This window comes from Fringilla coelebs (genome assembly GCF_963513975.1).
Source record: "Fringilla coelebs genome assembly, chromosome: 26".
Taxonomy (NCBI): domain Eukaryota; kingdom Metazoa; phylum Chordata; class Aves; order Passeriformes; family Fringillidae; genus Fringilla; species Fringilla coelebs.
This window is the reverse complement of record NC_140052.1, coordinates 4,728,317-4,742,427: the sequence shown is the minus strand read 5'-3', so window position 1 is coordinate 4,742,427 and position 14,111 is coordinate 4,728,317. Positions and strand designations below refer to the sequence as shown.

The 14,111-nt window shown below is 42.1% G+C and overlaps 1 protein-coding gene across 2 annotated transcripts in view; it reads right to left on the bottom strand.

The window, feature by feature from the left end:
* PPP2R2A (protein phosphatase 2 regulatory subunit Balpha) overlaps nucleotides 1-13,868 on the bottom strand; it is a 35,792-nt gene extending 21,924 nt beyond the window's left edge. Inside the window, exons 1-2 of one of the 2 annotated variants that reach the window (XM_084221714.1) lie at nucleotides 13,766-13,868; nucleotides 11,258-11,332 (exon numbers count right to left, since the gene is read on the bottom strand). In XM_084221714.1, coding sequence (XP_084077840.1) covers nucleotides 11,258-11,332; nucleotides 13,766-13,772 — 82 coding nt within the window. In that variant the 5' untranslated portion in view covers nucleotides 13,773-13,868. Of the gene's footprint in view, nucleotides 1-11,257; nucleotides 11,333-11,929; nucleotides 11,982-13,765 lie in introns of those variants that run through there. The other variant, XM_084221713.1, reaches the window with a different exon arrangement.
* Nucleotides 13,869-14,111: the final 243 nt, after the last annotated feature.

Sequence of the window (14,111 nt, the reverse complement as noted above, 5' to 3'; positions counted from 1 at the left end):
GGGTTTGTTTGTGTTCCCAAGTAGTACAGAGCTATTTATGGAAAAATCTCTGCTGGAATCACAGCCAGAATTTCAATAGGCTGCACAGCACAGTGCAGCCAGGAGCTGCTGGTCTGTTTGCAAATAACAATATATTTGGAAATAACATACTGGGCCATTGTTCTGCACATAGAGGAAAGAAGCCTTCAGGCAATGCCTTTCTTGTCACTGAAAAAGCTACAGACAGAGCTCTGCAATAGCTTCATTTTCTCTTTTTGCTGAAGCCAATCCAGAACACACACCACAGGTTAAAATTTAGTAATACCATTATTACAGAAAAAAATAATACTTTAGCAATGCCTTTCAAAATTAGAACTCTGTGACTTGGCGGGCATCCCTGTGTAGATAGTAAAAAAACCCAACTCCTCAAAACTGCCCTGCTGTTTCACACTCTTCTAACACATTCTTTGACCAAAGGACTCATTTCAGGTGCAAAGCTCAGGCCAAGCATTTGGAGGCGTTTAATCTTGGTGTGTAGAATGCAGGAGGCTGTTGTGGCTCAGACAATGCACGAAGTGCCTCCTTCTAAGCAAGAAAAATGAAATCAGAAATTCCTCTTGCCTACCAGAAGGGCAGGGAGGGAGGGCAGGAGGAAGGGCCACTCTCCAGCTGAATTTCAGGCAGCCTGCCGGGGAGCACAGGGCCTCTGAAGGTCACAAGTACAACTGAAGTTTCCAGCAGAGATAAATACACAGCTCGATGAAGCGACTAGAAAATCAAAATTTCTGATTACTCCCCTCAACTCTGGTCACTCATTCAGCTATCAGTTCCTTTTAATACCTAATGCATCTTTAGTGGCATTTGGAACCTTAAAGAACAATCTTCCTTCGCCCAGTTGCCTTTTCCTCCCCAGCCCCACCTCCCCCCACCCCCCAACTTGGCAAGTGCTTTCCTGTGCTTCTATTCCGGCCAGAGCATACATGCCTCAGCTTCTTTAAAAAAATCATTATTAAACAGAAGCCAATTCTAATTTCTGGCCTGGACTTTGAGAATCCTAACACATGGAATCTTGACAACTCCAAGGCATATTTATAACACCTCTTAAAACTATAAATATAGTCCACTAATCAAAGCAAAATACCAACCTTTATTTTTAAGTGTTTGTTTCAAATATGTCTGTGATATTTATAGATCAGGACCTTTTCTGGTTTTGGAAGAGTTGTATAACAGATTATTAATAATATATATGTGTGTATATATATATGTGTATATATATATGTGCATGTGTGTGTGTATATATATATATATGTTTTATATCAAAAAAGGTAGAGAGTATTTTGGTAGCGTTACTTTCCTGCAAGGATGTCAAAGATCATTACAAAAAAAACTAGCAAAGGCTTTGGAACCTTATTTTAGGAAACACCACGCAGGTCTCACAATAGGGAAAATAAAGCAGGGAAGGGTTAAAATTACTCCAAAAGAAAACAACTGCAAATAATTACTTTCAGTTATCTCCATTTCTAGTCTTCAATCAGTCTTCCCACTATGCCCTGAGACAATGACATTTAAATTGAAACTTTTAAGTTGGCAAAAAGCAAAAGCATAGTAAGAGTTCTGTTAGAAAACTGACCTCAGACCAAAGACCCTGGTTAGAACAAACATGAATTGGAAGATGCCAAACAGCTTCCAGCTGAATGCAACGTAAAACCCCTGGAAAAAGAATTTCAGTGTACACATAAAAAAGTTTATGGGCACAAAGAAAAGCTTATCTTGACAACTTCTTCAGAAGGACAGTGAGCAAGGAGCAGGAAGAAAATGCAGGTACAACCCTACCAAGGCATTTTTCTAACACAGACATGCTCCTAACCAGAGTGGAGAAACACCTTGCAGCAGCACTGCACCATGACCTGGCTGCACAGCTGTTGGTACCAATTCAGAAGCAGCAGAATGATGAGCATCCTCCAGAAACAGGCAGATGTTTGGTACTCCCAGGCTTGGGATGAGCTTCCTCAGGTCACACCAAGCGAAAGCATCCCCAAGCTCCAGGGAGCCAACAACCTCATGCGCAGAATATCCAAGGGATTTTGTTTTGTTTCAAATGCTCTTTGTCTTCCTCCTGCCCTTTCCTCTGAGGCATCTCATTACTGTGAGACACAAACGAGCTGGGTTAAGCACAGCACTGCAGGAACACAGCCCTGCTGTCAGCTCCTGCTGCTTTCCAGAACAGGTTACCACTTCCAGAAGGATCTGGAATCAAATGAAAGACGCTAGATACTTCTTTAACAGGCGCACACACAAAAGAAAGCAGTGCAGGATTTAGCTTAAACAAACAAACAAATAAAACTAAACCAAAACAATGACAGGAAGCTTTGAGGAGAACTGACTAAAAAAGGCAGAAAGGATTATACAGAAAGTTTTAAACTTCTGGGCAAAAAGGCATTCCTGCCAGTTCCACATTCCAGTAAAACAGCTTATGAATGTTTGACTATTACCTCTATAAACAGTGACATTTTCTCACTGCTGGGCTATATAATGAACACTGTCAGCTTCAACTTCAACTGCTGTTTGTTCATATTGATCTATGAGAAGAAATGTCCTCAAATGCAAATCTCAGTGCACTGAAAGTCAAGTTTTCATGTGAAAGGCAGACTATGAACAAGCAGGGATCAACTGTGAATGTGAAAAGGCTAAGGAGGCTGAATTGTTCCCAATTCCGTAGCTTCCCATGTTGCCTTAGAACCATTATCAACTCTCCAAGAGAAGCAACCTGTCCTTTCAACTCTCATCCCGTTCCTGTAGAACAACCACCCATCCCACCACAAACATTTGCTAGAAATTGGACAAATTCAATCTGGAGAAGCTGATGTGGAATAAAATTAATCCAAAAGGAATCCAAGAGAAGTAATTTTCATTTGGGTTGGTTTCCCCAAGTGACCGCTCTGGAGCTCAGGGATCACCGGGCTCAGCTGAAGGCAGTGACAGGCAGAGGCACTAGGAAGGACAATTTCTCTCAGGAGCAGCAGCTACTTGAAGTGACAACAAACCTACAGGCAGGCTAGGGTGTAATTTGAATTCTAATTCCTCTTCCCACACCAAGGTCAAACTTCAAAACAAGCCAAACTGGGTAATTATTAAAAAATAATCCAAGTTTTTCTTTATTATCTTCAATATTTCTATATATTATTCCCTACTCAATGCACCAAAAGCGGAACCAGAGGAGTCAGGGGTTTGTTAAGCAATTCCACTGGAAAATAGCCCAAGAGCTCTCAAACAAGTGTCTTTGAGAGTCATAATATTTTTTTGAAAGCCAAAGCTTTATTTCAGTAGGTAGTTCTTGTCCACTGGACCAATTCACTTCCAAGTTATTTGAAAATAAAGCAAGACCTTCAGACTACACTTATAAGCACTATACACAAGCATAGCTCATGGCTTCTCAAATCACCATTTAACAATAGCACAAATGACAGCTAAAATAACTGCTTTTAAGGATCAAAGAATGGTCACTGAAATACTTTCTATAGTCATTGGGAAAAAAAAGGGAAAATATAGTTACTGGCATTCAACAAACAAGAATATATTAGAAATTACACCATATTTACCATATTTTAAATAAGCAACTATAATATGAAGTCTCAATTACATTAATTCAGGAACAGTTGAGGTAATTATCATTTCTCAGGTTCTCAAAACCAGAGTGCCAACTGTGTATGTTTGGAGCTCTCATTATTCCCAGAGCATTAATTTAAGAACTGCAATTGAAAATGCAAAAGGAAACATTTCCACACAAAATACCTTCTATGTATTTGGGAAAATCAATCTTTCTTACAATACAACTCTTTTAAACCCTTTTTTCCTGACCCTAAAATTTTCCTCAAAACTTAGATGCAAATAGAACTGCCTCAGGGACTTCACATGACCTAAATATGCTCGTTCCCCTTAAGGTGCTATCACTTGTGGACAGCTGAGAGGAAAATATATTTTGTTAAAGAATGGCTGACCAAATTAATAGCTTCTCCTCCAGTGCCTAACAAAAGAGTGATAAGTTAGGAGTGGAAAGCGAGAATCTTCCAGCCACTTCTGTTCCTCTCACTGGATTACAATCATGCAGAGAAGCCCCAAATAATTGTTTTCAGTAATATCAGCGCACAATAGCAGAACCTGATGGTGGTACCTAATTTCAAAGGAAAATTAACAACCCAAAACCTCCCAGTGACTAAAGACGCAGGCAAGAGCACACTCATGGAACACTGCCTGCTACCCAGAGCAGCGTTCCACAGCAGGCCTGCGTGGGAAGCCAGAAAGTGAGCAACACTATATTCAACTAAGGAAATCCTGCTACATAAAATTATTAACAAGTGTGCACACACAAGGTATCAATATTTTACCTCTTAAAACTTTTCTTATGCTTTCCACATTTTCAAAGGCATGGAAGAAGGCAATGTACCATCTATTTCCAGTTTACTGACACACTGACCTTACAAAAGCAGCATTTAGCTGGTGCATGTTGCAAGAGCATAACTGAGCCGTGGCAATGTAACAAAGCTATAATTACATGTGTTCTGCTCAAGTTTAAAGCCTAGACAACTGTCCCAGCATTGTTATTTTGACTGCAAGATCTACCACTGCTTCTTGAAAGAGATTACTCCAAATTGGTTTGGATTAATAAATACTTCCTGCATTTATCTGCTTTCATCTTCATTGGAACAGGGTAACTGTTCACATTCACAACCTAAACATCAACCTAAGCCAAGGCTTTTTACTCCTTTCAATAACTTCTTTGAGTGCAAACCACAGTTTCACGTGATTACTGAACACTCATTCGTTCTGCTAAACTTTTCACTCCATACTAAAAATACTGTAGACACAGTTGTGGTGCTGCATATACTACAGAGCATTGAAAACAGGAAAAAAGGCCTGAAAAATACCCTTAAGGCAGTTATTAAAACATCTTATATAATGAAATTATTGTGGGAGCACAGTGTTTCCTACAGATGAAAGGACAAACTGCAGCCTTAACTCGGTACCATCAGTAATTGATGTTTTTGCTCCATGAGGCACACACAGAGCAGATTTAATTGCATACACACTTTAACAGCAGCTAAAACAAAGGCACACTAATTCTGCAGCATTTAATGCAAGACAATACATCAATTTAGGTGGAGATGAAACCCCAAAGAAGGGATCCATTTTTCAAATCATATTAAGACTGATAAGACACGACAAGAGAAGATTATAATTTGTCAGATTATCTTTTTAAGTGCTTTACAATAAACCAATCAGTAACAACCCACCTCCCATTCAATTGGTATTATTTCCTACAACAACTTCAAAGAAACTTAACTTGCACTGATATTAGCAAGCTCATTTTACTAACAGAGCCCGAAACAACACTGAACAAATCCTATTTCCACAGACTGCTTGTGTGGACACAGTGGAAAACCCACTCCATGTGCACCATAAAAAAATACATCACAAAATAATTCTGATACCGTAGCAGCGATTTTATTGCTGGCCTGCAGATAGCACATGTTCAAAGTATGGATCTTGAACAGCAAAGGTTTAAAGTCCTTTATAGCAGCTGATTTTACCCTTCATAGTAGCACAGCACTCAGAGATCAATCAGGGTCTTGCACTGCCTTCATGTAAAGTCCTACAAAGAGACCAATCTTCTTCCAGAGTTCCTCTTGCTCCTCTGAGCCACTTGATCACTCTCCACACTGGCATAAGCACATGCAGAGCTCTGAGAATCACAGCAGGGTTCAATTCAGCCGAAAAATAATCCCGTGAAAAACCATGATTTTGCCAATTTTTCAGCTGGATCAGCTTCCCCAAAAAGTTCACTGTCCTCTTAGGTGAACACCCATGCCAGGGAGTGGGAAGCAGTGCCTCTTTAAGCAGAAATGCCGCCAAACATGCAGCTGTGGCCTAAATAGGCAAGTCAGAGAGAACAGAAAGGGGGGGGAACCAGTACAGCTTGGAACACCCAGCTTTTAACTCTTCCTTCAGCTCTGCATCCACTGGGAGCTTTAGTCTTCATTTTAGCTCTTCAAAAATACACTCTGTGAAGCTACAGCTACTGCAACAGCTGTACCCATTCCTAAGGTAGAAACAGCCAAACCAGAGCGTTTAGGTAACACCTATAAACTGAAAAGTCAAAAAGTTTCACAAAGCTGATGCAGAGCTGTACTCCATCTAGATTGCTGCTGACAGCCCAGCTTGCATTCATGTGTGCTGTGGAGTCTGATGGCTTGATCACTCTAGCAGTGCATTTCCAAAGCAAAGCCTTTTTAATAACTAATTTTTATTTTAAGACAGAGATTCCAAGAACAGCAACGCCTCACAGAAGGGACAGAAAAATCCCTGACTGACAAGCTGAAGTGCCCCAGCTTCCAAACCCATGCAAGAAAGAGAACTGAATTATTTCTGGGGAGCTGAACAGCCACTGCCTATTTATCTGTCTGCTAAATGCTCTTTGTTTTGGGGGACTGCACACTTTAAATGCACACTCTAGTCCATCCAGAACAGCACTTCCTAGAACACAGTAGCCTATTTCTCTCTCTCTAGATACAGACATTCTCTGAGCAGCTGAAGAGCTCAAATACAGAAGCAGACTCAGGAATACAGAACAGGACTATAACCGTGGGTCTTTCTTTTCCCATCTACACCATATTTCAAACTACCTCTTATAAACAAACCTATTACTAGGCCTTGCTCCTTGTAAATGATATTACCTCATGAGCATAGAGAACATAACCACAGCCCTCAAAAGCCCAAATTAGCTTCCCTCCCACAACTATATCCAGTCTTTCCTCAGCAATATTATTGCAACCTCACTGTCACTCTTATTCTCTGAGAGTTTTTTCTCCTCTCCAATTCCATCAATTCTCATAAAAAAAAAACCAAAACAAAACTAACAAACCACTAAACAAAAAAAAAAACCCAAAAACAAACAAAAACAAAAAACAAGCCACCAAACAACGAAAAAAACACAGATTGCGGTAAACAACCTTTCTATAGACATCCTTATTCCTGCCTTCACTTCTCTTTATTCAGAAATAACACTTTTCATGCACTCAAGACAAACTACCATTGCTAAAGCAACATCAATCCCCATTGCTGCTCTGCAATTCTGAAACCTGTCAAAAGTAAATATCAAACTACATTTGGCAGACATAACACACCTAGAACCAAACACAGAAAGCATTCCTGAACCAGGAAATGTCCAATTTTGTTTCAGTCTTATACCACACACAAGCCAGGGACAGAATTTTATCCGTTCATCATTTTCACTCTAAAACAGACACAGCCATGTCTGGCTCTAGGAGGAGACATGAAGCAAATCACAGACAATTAACAAAGCATCACAGAAAGGTTAAGCGTTAAGCATAAATAAAGTCAGTAACTAGCAGCCACAACAGATATTCAAATGCTTCTTTCAGAGACAATTTGGGCATGAAACAGTTAAACAACTTATCCAAGATGAGCAGTAATCATTCAGGGTTAAAGCTTAGGACATAAGTTCCTGGCTCCCAGCCTTGGACCTGGACTATCAGACTTTTACATATCTTTGAATTACACCTGAAAGAACATTGAGATAGAGCTGCTTTACTCTTCTCCTTCTGTTGAGCAATTTAACAAATTGACTGAATTTGTTCTGAAGTACAAACTCACTCCATTAAGCAAGTGGGTAGTTTTCAGAGACAGTTTAAACTCACAACTTTTAGCTGCTCCCAACTGCAGTTGCTATTATGCCACATTCTGAAGAACAGCAAAAGAGTATAACCAACAAAACCACTGCTGAAAATATTTGTAATCCTTTTCTATAATTATCCCCATAAAGGAAGTTTCCACTAAGAAAACACCAGAGTATTTCTGGACAATTAAGTCTCACGTGTACCGAAACTGTGACGGCACAAAAGAAAGAAATCTGTGCATTACAGACTCTTTTGATAACCCGATCACTGAACTTATCACAAACAAGCACTCTGCCTTCTCCACCCCAGAAGAAACATACATATGTAAGTATGAAAATACAAAACTAAGCAGGGACGAAAGCTATTTCAGAGAGAGAGGCAGCACAAACTACAACAAGCTTTGTCCTCATACAACATACTGATAAATCACTAGAATCAATTAAAATTAAGGACCAGAGTTATAATGAAGCTGACACCGATATTTCAATTTATAACCTGATTTCTGTGCTTAACTGTGATCTGACACAGCCAGGCCACAGCTTACAAGCAAGGGTAAATTCCATACATGCCAAGGGAAGAGAGGCTACTTCTACTCCTCACGTTCACATTTTCAGTAGAAAAGCTTTGCCACAGCAGTAACCCAGGCAGGCCCCACATGCAAGTTCAGTGCCATCTTTCCCCGGGCTTTAGTGACACAATTTCCCCCCCTTCCCCTTACATGTCACATCCATCCATCACACAGTGGTTGGAAAGCCAGAAAATGAAAAACTGTGTATCAGAGTTCATGTTTCAGCCACCAAAACCACCAAATATTGACTTTGTAACAACCAGCCAGCCCAGTCCAAGTATCTAAAGAATTATAGGTGATACATGTGATGGGAAGGCTGGAGGTCAGGTCTGACCTGATACATACTGGAAGCTACATAATAGCATTCTTGACAGACTTTTTAAAGTTGTTACAACTGTTACTGTATTAAGAGTGTTACTGTCCAAAATGTTCTTCTCCATGGGCCTGTTTTACAGACAAAAAATACTGTAGGGACACCACTGGCTTTGTATCCCATTGATTAATGCAATTAAATGATGTCGTTTTCCTGCTTATCTCTGCTTTAGCTTTGTTCAAGACAGCTTTCCAATGTAAATATTGCAACACTAAGTTACCAACAGAAGGAAAACAGAAAGTAAAATTCCCAATTCTTCACATTTGCTTTCAGTGAAATTTCAACATTCCACAACAAACTGCTATTTAGATTTTGAGCTCTGCAGCCGCTCAAAAATCCGATCTTCACAGCCTTGTACTCCTTGTACACAAACTGGTACTGTGCTCACCGCAGGCATGACTGGAGTGCAGACCTGTTCTCTGGCAGACCACAGTGGTTAGAGAGTCATTAAAACTTGGGACAGTAAGATTCCCTTGAGCTTTCACTGTGGGCCTGGCCCAAGAAAGCAGAAGGAAAGGCAGGGAACAAAACAGGTCCTCAGACTGCACTTGGACCCACTGTCAATTTGTCATTAGGTATTCCAAAAGACCAGAAGCTGCTGCTCCAGTTGGTACAAGAACCAAACAAGGCTCCATGTCTGTGTGAAGTGAACCATGAAGTGAATCTCAAAGCCAGAAATACTGCTAGGAAATGGAAAAATGCAACCATCCTGATACATCATGCTTCCAACAGAATTACAGTGAGACACTGTGATGTATAACAAGAAATCAATATAAACAACTGTTTTCACCAACTTCCAGTACGGATTGTGGGAGCCAAATACACGGGAACAGGAGAGAATTTCAGCTCCACACGCTTATTACAACCAAGCATAACATCAATAATACTTGGGATCTCTCCCTAGGCAGCTCAGTTTCACAACACCTTGCAGTATAATACACTTTGGACCTCAAGACTCATCCTAAGTCAGGTACAGCTGACAATGAAACAAAGTTTCTTTTTTACTCTTCGGGTCACAGAATCAGAAGGCTACACTGTCTATAAACCAAAAAATGGACATTCTTACAGCCTTTTGGAAACCAAGCTGCCTGGCTTGCTGAAACTGAAGCCAGTTAAGTCTCTCAAAGGCTTCCCTGAAGTCTGCCCCAGGATTCCAGCAGTGCTCAGTGCAGCTCCCAGCCTGGCAGGAGGCACAAAGCTGGCAAGGCACCTTTCCTAACACTAAGTGCAACACTTAAAACAGCTCAGTCTGTCCTTCATTCCTATTTCTTCACTCTTGCATTTCCAGATCCCAGTAAAGGTTACTTTTCTATACCTATATATAAATTCATTACTACTAGAAGCATATCAACATCTATTTTAATGAAGAATTATTTTAAAGAACCACAACTTCACCATAACCACAACTTCTTCAATACTTGCACTTAAGGATTTTGCTTGATACGTAAATAAAACAAAGGTTACAGAATTTTAAATCAGTCAGGGAAAAAAATTATACCACATTTAACAGTACTTTTGAGTTCAAGTTTTAAAATCTACTTCCTGAAGAATTTAAAATTAAACTTGAAATTGTTACAGCTTTCTCATCTCCAAAAAACATATTCCAACTTGCAAACAACAGAAGTCTCAGTGCATTGTTTGCCACATGCTGCAGCTAATAAATAAAAACAACTCAGTTATGTTTATACCCATCTTTTCTTTGGGCCTTTGGAAGCTAATCTGAACCACATGTCAAGCAGGGCAATAATGGAAACTGTAGTTACTGCTTTTCTAAATATAACATTAATGTCACTTGTATGCCAGAGCATTCAATATATGCAAGGAAAAGAAAAAAACCCAGAATTACATTAGTGACAAGGCCAACTGCTTGCAAAAGACAACTTTTAACTCATGATCTTAAAGGCTACTTTGTGCCAACAGGACTTTATGGCCAAAGAAATTCATAAGTCAGGGGATCTTTCCTTGAGAACAATCACACAAGAGATTCCGCTCTCCAACACAGAGAAAAGCATTATTCCTCCAATGATCCAAAATCCAAGGGAAAAAAAAACCAAACAGTGCAGTTTTTACAGTGAAATTCAGAGGCAGCCATCTTAGTGTAACATGACACTTGTCACTGCCAGCCTGGAAAAGTTTCAGACAGTTTCCAGTATTATTTCAAAGCCAAAGCTGCTCCTTACGTACTAAGGTGGCAAGCACAAATATTCAGATTTCTTTTGCCTCTTGTTAATAGGAGCTAGAAAGACTGGGATAATTACTTCATCTAGCACTTAGATCTTCAAAGAGTACAAATATCAATTCTAACAACACCTCCTTGTGGAATTAAAGTATCACATTCCCCATTTTGCAGATTAAGAAAAAACACAAATCAAAAGCCAAAAAATCAGAAAAATCTTAACAATCTTAGAAAATAATTCCAGCAAAAAAAAGTTAAGAAGCCCAAACTCTTTTACAAGAGTGTTGAATGATACTTTCAAACCACAGTTTAAACCTGAACCTGGAGATGAGAATGCACATGAAGTGTCCATTTGCTTTGCTCAACGCGCACTCAGCAGCACTGGGATATTCCACTGACTGCATCCACATCTCCCTACCTAAGGAATGGTTAAAAAGTTAGAAAACAGTAAAAAATATTACTCTTACCTTCTGCTACATCATCATCTACAGCGCCTTTCACCTGAGAAAAACACCACTGAATGTCATTTCCTCCTCCAGCTCCTGAAAAAATGAAAACAATTCAATAAAACGAGCCCCCCCAAGAGCAGCAGCACAAGCACACAATGGTTCCAGATTGCACATTTCAGAGCCTGTGCACGCCCACTTCCTCAGCAGTGCTGAGGCACAATCACACACCACCCTCCCCACCTTTTTCCTTTGGATATTGTTTTTGTCAGCCTTCAATGCAGTTTTTGTCAAAAACAGGGAAGCACAAGCAGTATAAAAGCTTCACTCAACCAAAGCTCGCTGGACTAAGCAACATTAACTACGAATTTAAAATTCAAATGCTTTTTCCTACTTGAGCAGTCAGAACCCCCTAAACACACACACAAACAGCTTAAATATAAACTCTCAGAGCTGTGCTTTTTCAGAAAATTTCAAATCTCCCAGCCAATACAAACCAAACACACAATTCATCTCCTTCTTTCACTAACCCACTGCACCGACCCTATGCACTCAAGGCTATAGAAAAAGAATTTTACCACAATTTTAGAGTCTCTTCGCAGAAGTAATGAAAGCAATTATCAGCCTAAAAAAAAAGCAGCAAATCCGAGCAGAAAAGCAAACAAGCAATCGGAGGAGGACAAGTTCTACTACCATAGAAAACGGATCGCAGAGAAAACTTCAGGAACATTACTGCCTCGGCTGAAGGCAGTGATTCATTTGAACCGTGCCACCAAAACACACACCAAAAATCACCACCCATTTCTTTTGCATTTCATTCTGAGCAAATCACTGCAGGGCTGAGGACATACAGGAAGAGCCAGAAATGGGCTTGCCTCGGTTGGCTTTTTTTTTCTTTTCCTTTTTTTTTTTTTTTTCCTCCAAAAGCCACTGTCAAAATGGAACTTTTCTTCCACACAACTCAAACCGGCTGAGCAACAGATGGCATTTACACATTAATCCCGAGCTCTGGTAGGGCTTTGGAGATAACAAAGAATACAGGAGGAGACTCTTCCCAAGTTAAGGGAGTCAAAAAAACGCAAAGAGAAAGAAATCAGAAGCCTGAAAATAATCTTTCCAGAAAAGATGAAGCGCCTCAGAATAAGAAGTCCTGGAATAGAGTACAGTGTGCATTTTTCACTTGCTTTAAATTCTTCCCTGAAGGATTACATCCAGCTGCATAACCCGAGGAGGTGAAGGCAAGCAACTGAACCGATTTATGCAGGAGATGGCAAAATGCTTTCCCTCCCCCATCACTCCCCCAAAATCCTACAACCCATTTTCTTCTCTTCAACTTCTTCATTTGTCATTTAGCAGCTAGCACCATAGCAGTACTTAAAGGGAACAGTTTAGAGAGAATCACTGCTCCTGCTGCTCGAGCTAAAGTCCCCTTTTCCATACAATTTACTTGAACTAAGTTGGCACTTTGTTCCCCCCACGAATAAAACGGCAAGAGGAGGGTGGAGCATGTGCATATGGTGTAGGGGGGAAAGGCAAAGCACAAGCCTCACAAAGCCTCCTATGCTTTGCTCCTCCACATGCAAAGCACTGAAAAGACAATTCATGTGCAGAGGAGGGGGATGAATAAATTTCCAAATGAAGAAATTGCAAAGAAAAGTAAGAGGGAAGAGATCCGTTCTGCACACACGCTCCCAAGCCTACCAACAGTACTTCGGGATGTGAAATGGGGAGCAAGCAGTGGAAGGAATGGGAAAGAAAACACAGCGAGACCTGTACTGTTTAATTACGCCCTGTGCCAAATTTTACTGGCATTTGCAGATGCTCAGAGGCTGCTCCCTACAGAAGGGTGCGACTGCAATCTGGACACCGCCTGCACCTGGAACCTCTCCGAGCACGGCAGCGCTTCTGAGAAATAACCACAAGCACCGACCCCAAAGCCTCAAGGGGGAAAACTCTTTACCAGAGCGTGTAGTGACAGGACGGGGGGGATAATGGGTTCAAACTCAAAGAGTAGGCTGAGCTAGGATATTGAGAAGTAATTCTTCTCTAAGAGGGTGGAGAGGCCTTGGCACGGGGTGCCCAGAGCAGCTGTGGCTGTCCCTGGATCCCTGGAAGTGTCTAAAGCCAGGCTGGACGGGGCTTGGAGCACCCTGAGATAGCAGAAGGGGTCCCTGCCCGTGCTAGGGTGTGGAACTGGACAGGTTTTAAGGTCCCTTCCCACCCAAATCATTCCATGATTCTACGAAAAGGCAGCAGACCCACCCTGCCTGCAAGCTCTTCAACTCCAAAACACACCACTTCCCGCTCCACCTTGCTTCTTCCATGCTTTTTTTTTCCCCCCCGAGAACGGAGGGAAGGAGGGGTGGGTGGGAGCAAAGCACGAATTCCCACAAGAGAGGATAAAAAAAACCCACCCCACAACCCGCAAGGCGCAAGCGAGTCGGAATAGGAGAGGCGGCCGGGAGCCAGGGAGGCAGCGGGGAAAGCCCCCCGAGCCACGCCGGGGCAGGGGGGGCAGGCTGCCCTTACCTGCCATGTTGTGCTGGCGATAGCGGCCGCGGCGGGTCGGGCGGAGCGGGCGGCGCGGGCGGGGCGGGCGGCGCGGGGCGGGCGGCGGCAGCGGGCGGCGATGGCGGCGGATGGAGGAGGCGGAGGCGGCGGCGGCGCGGCCGCGGCGGGGCTGGGGCGGCCCCGCTCCGGCCCCCCCGGCGGTGAGCGTCCAAAATGGCGCCGGCAGAGCTGGGGGTGACGTCAGCACGGGGCGGGAGCGAGCCGCCCTCAGGAGGGCGGGCGGCGCCGCCATGTCCCTGCCCATCTCCTGTCGGCCCTGACGGCGGGGGTGCTGCTCCTCGGCGCGGCATCGATCGGCCGCCCT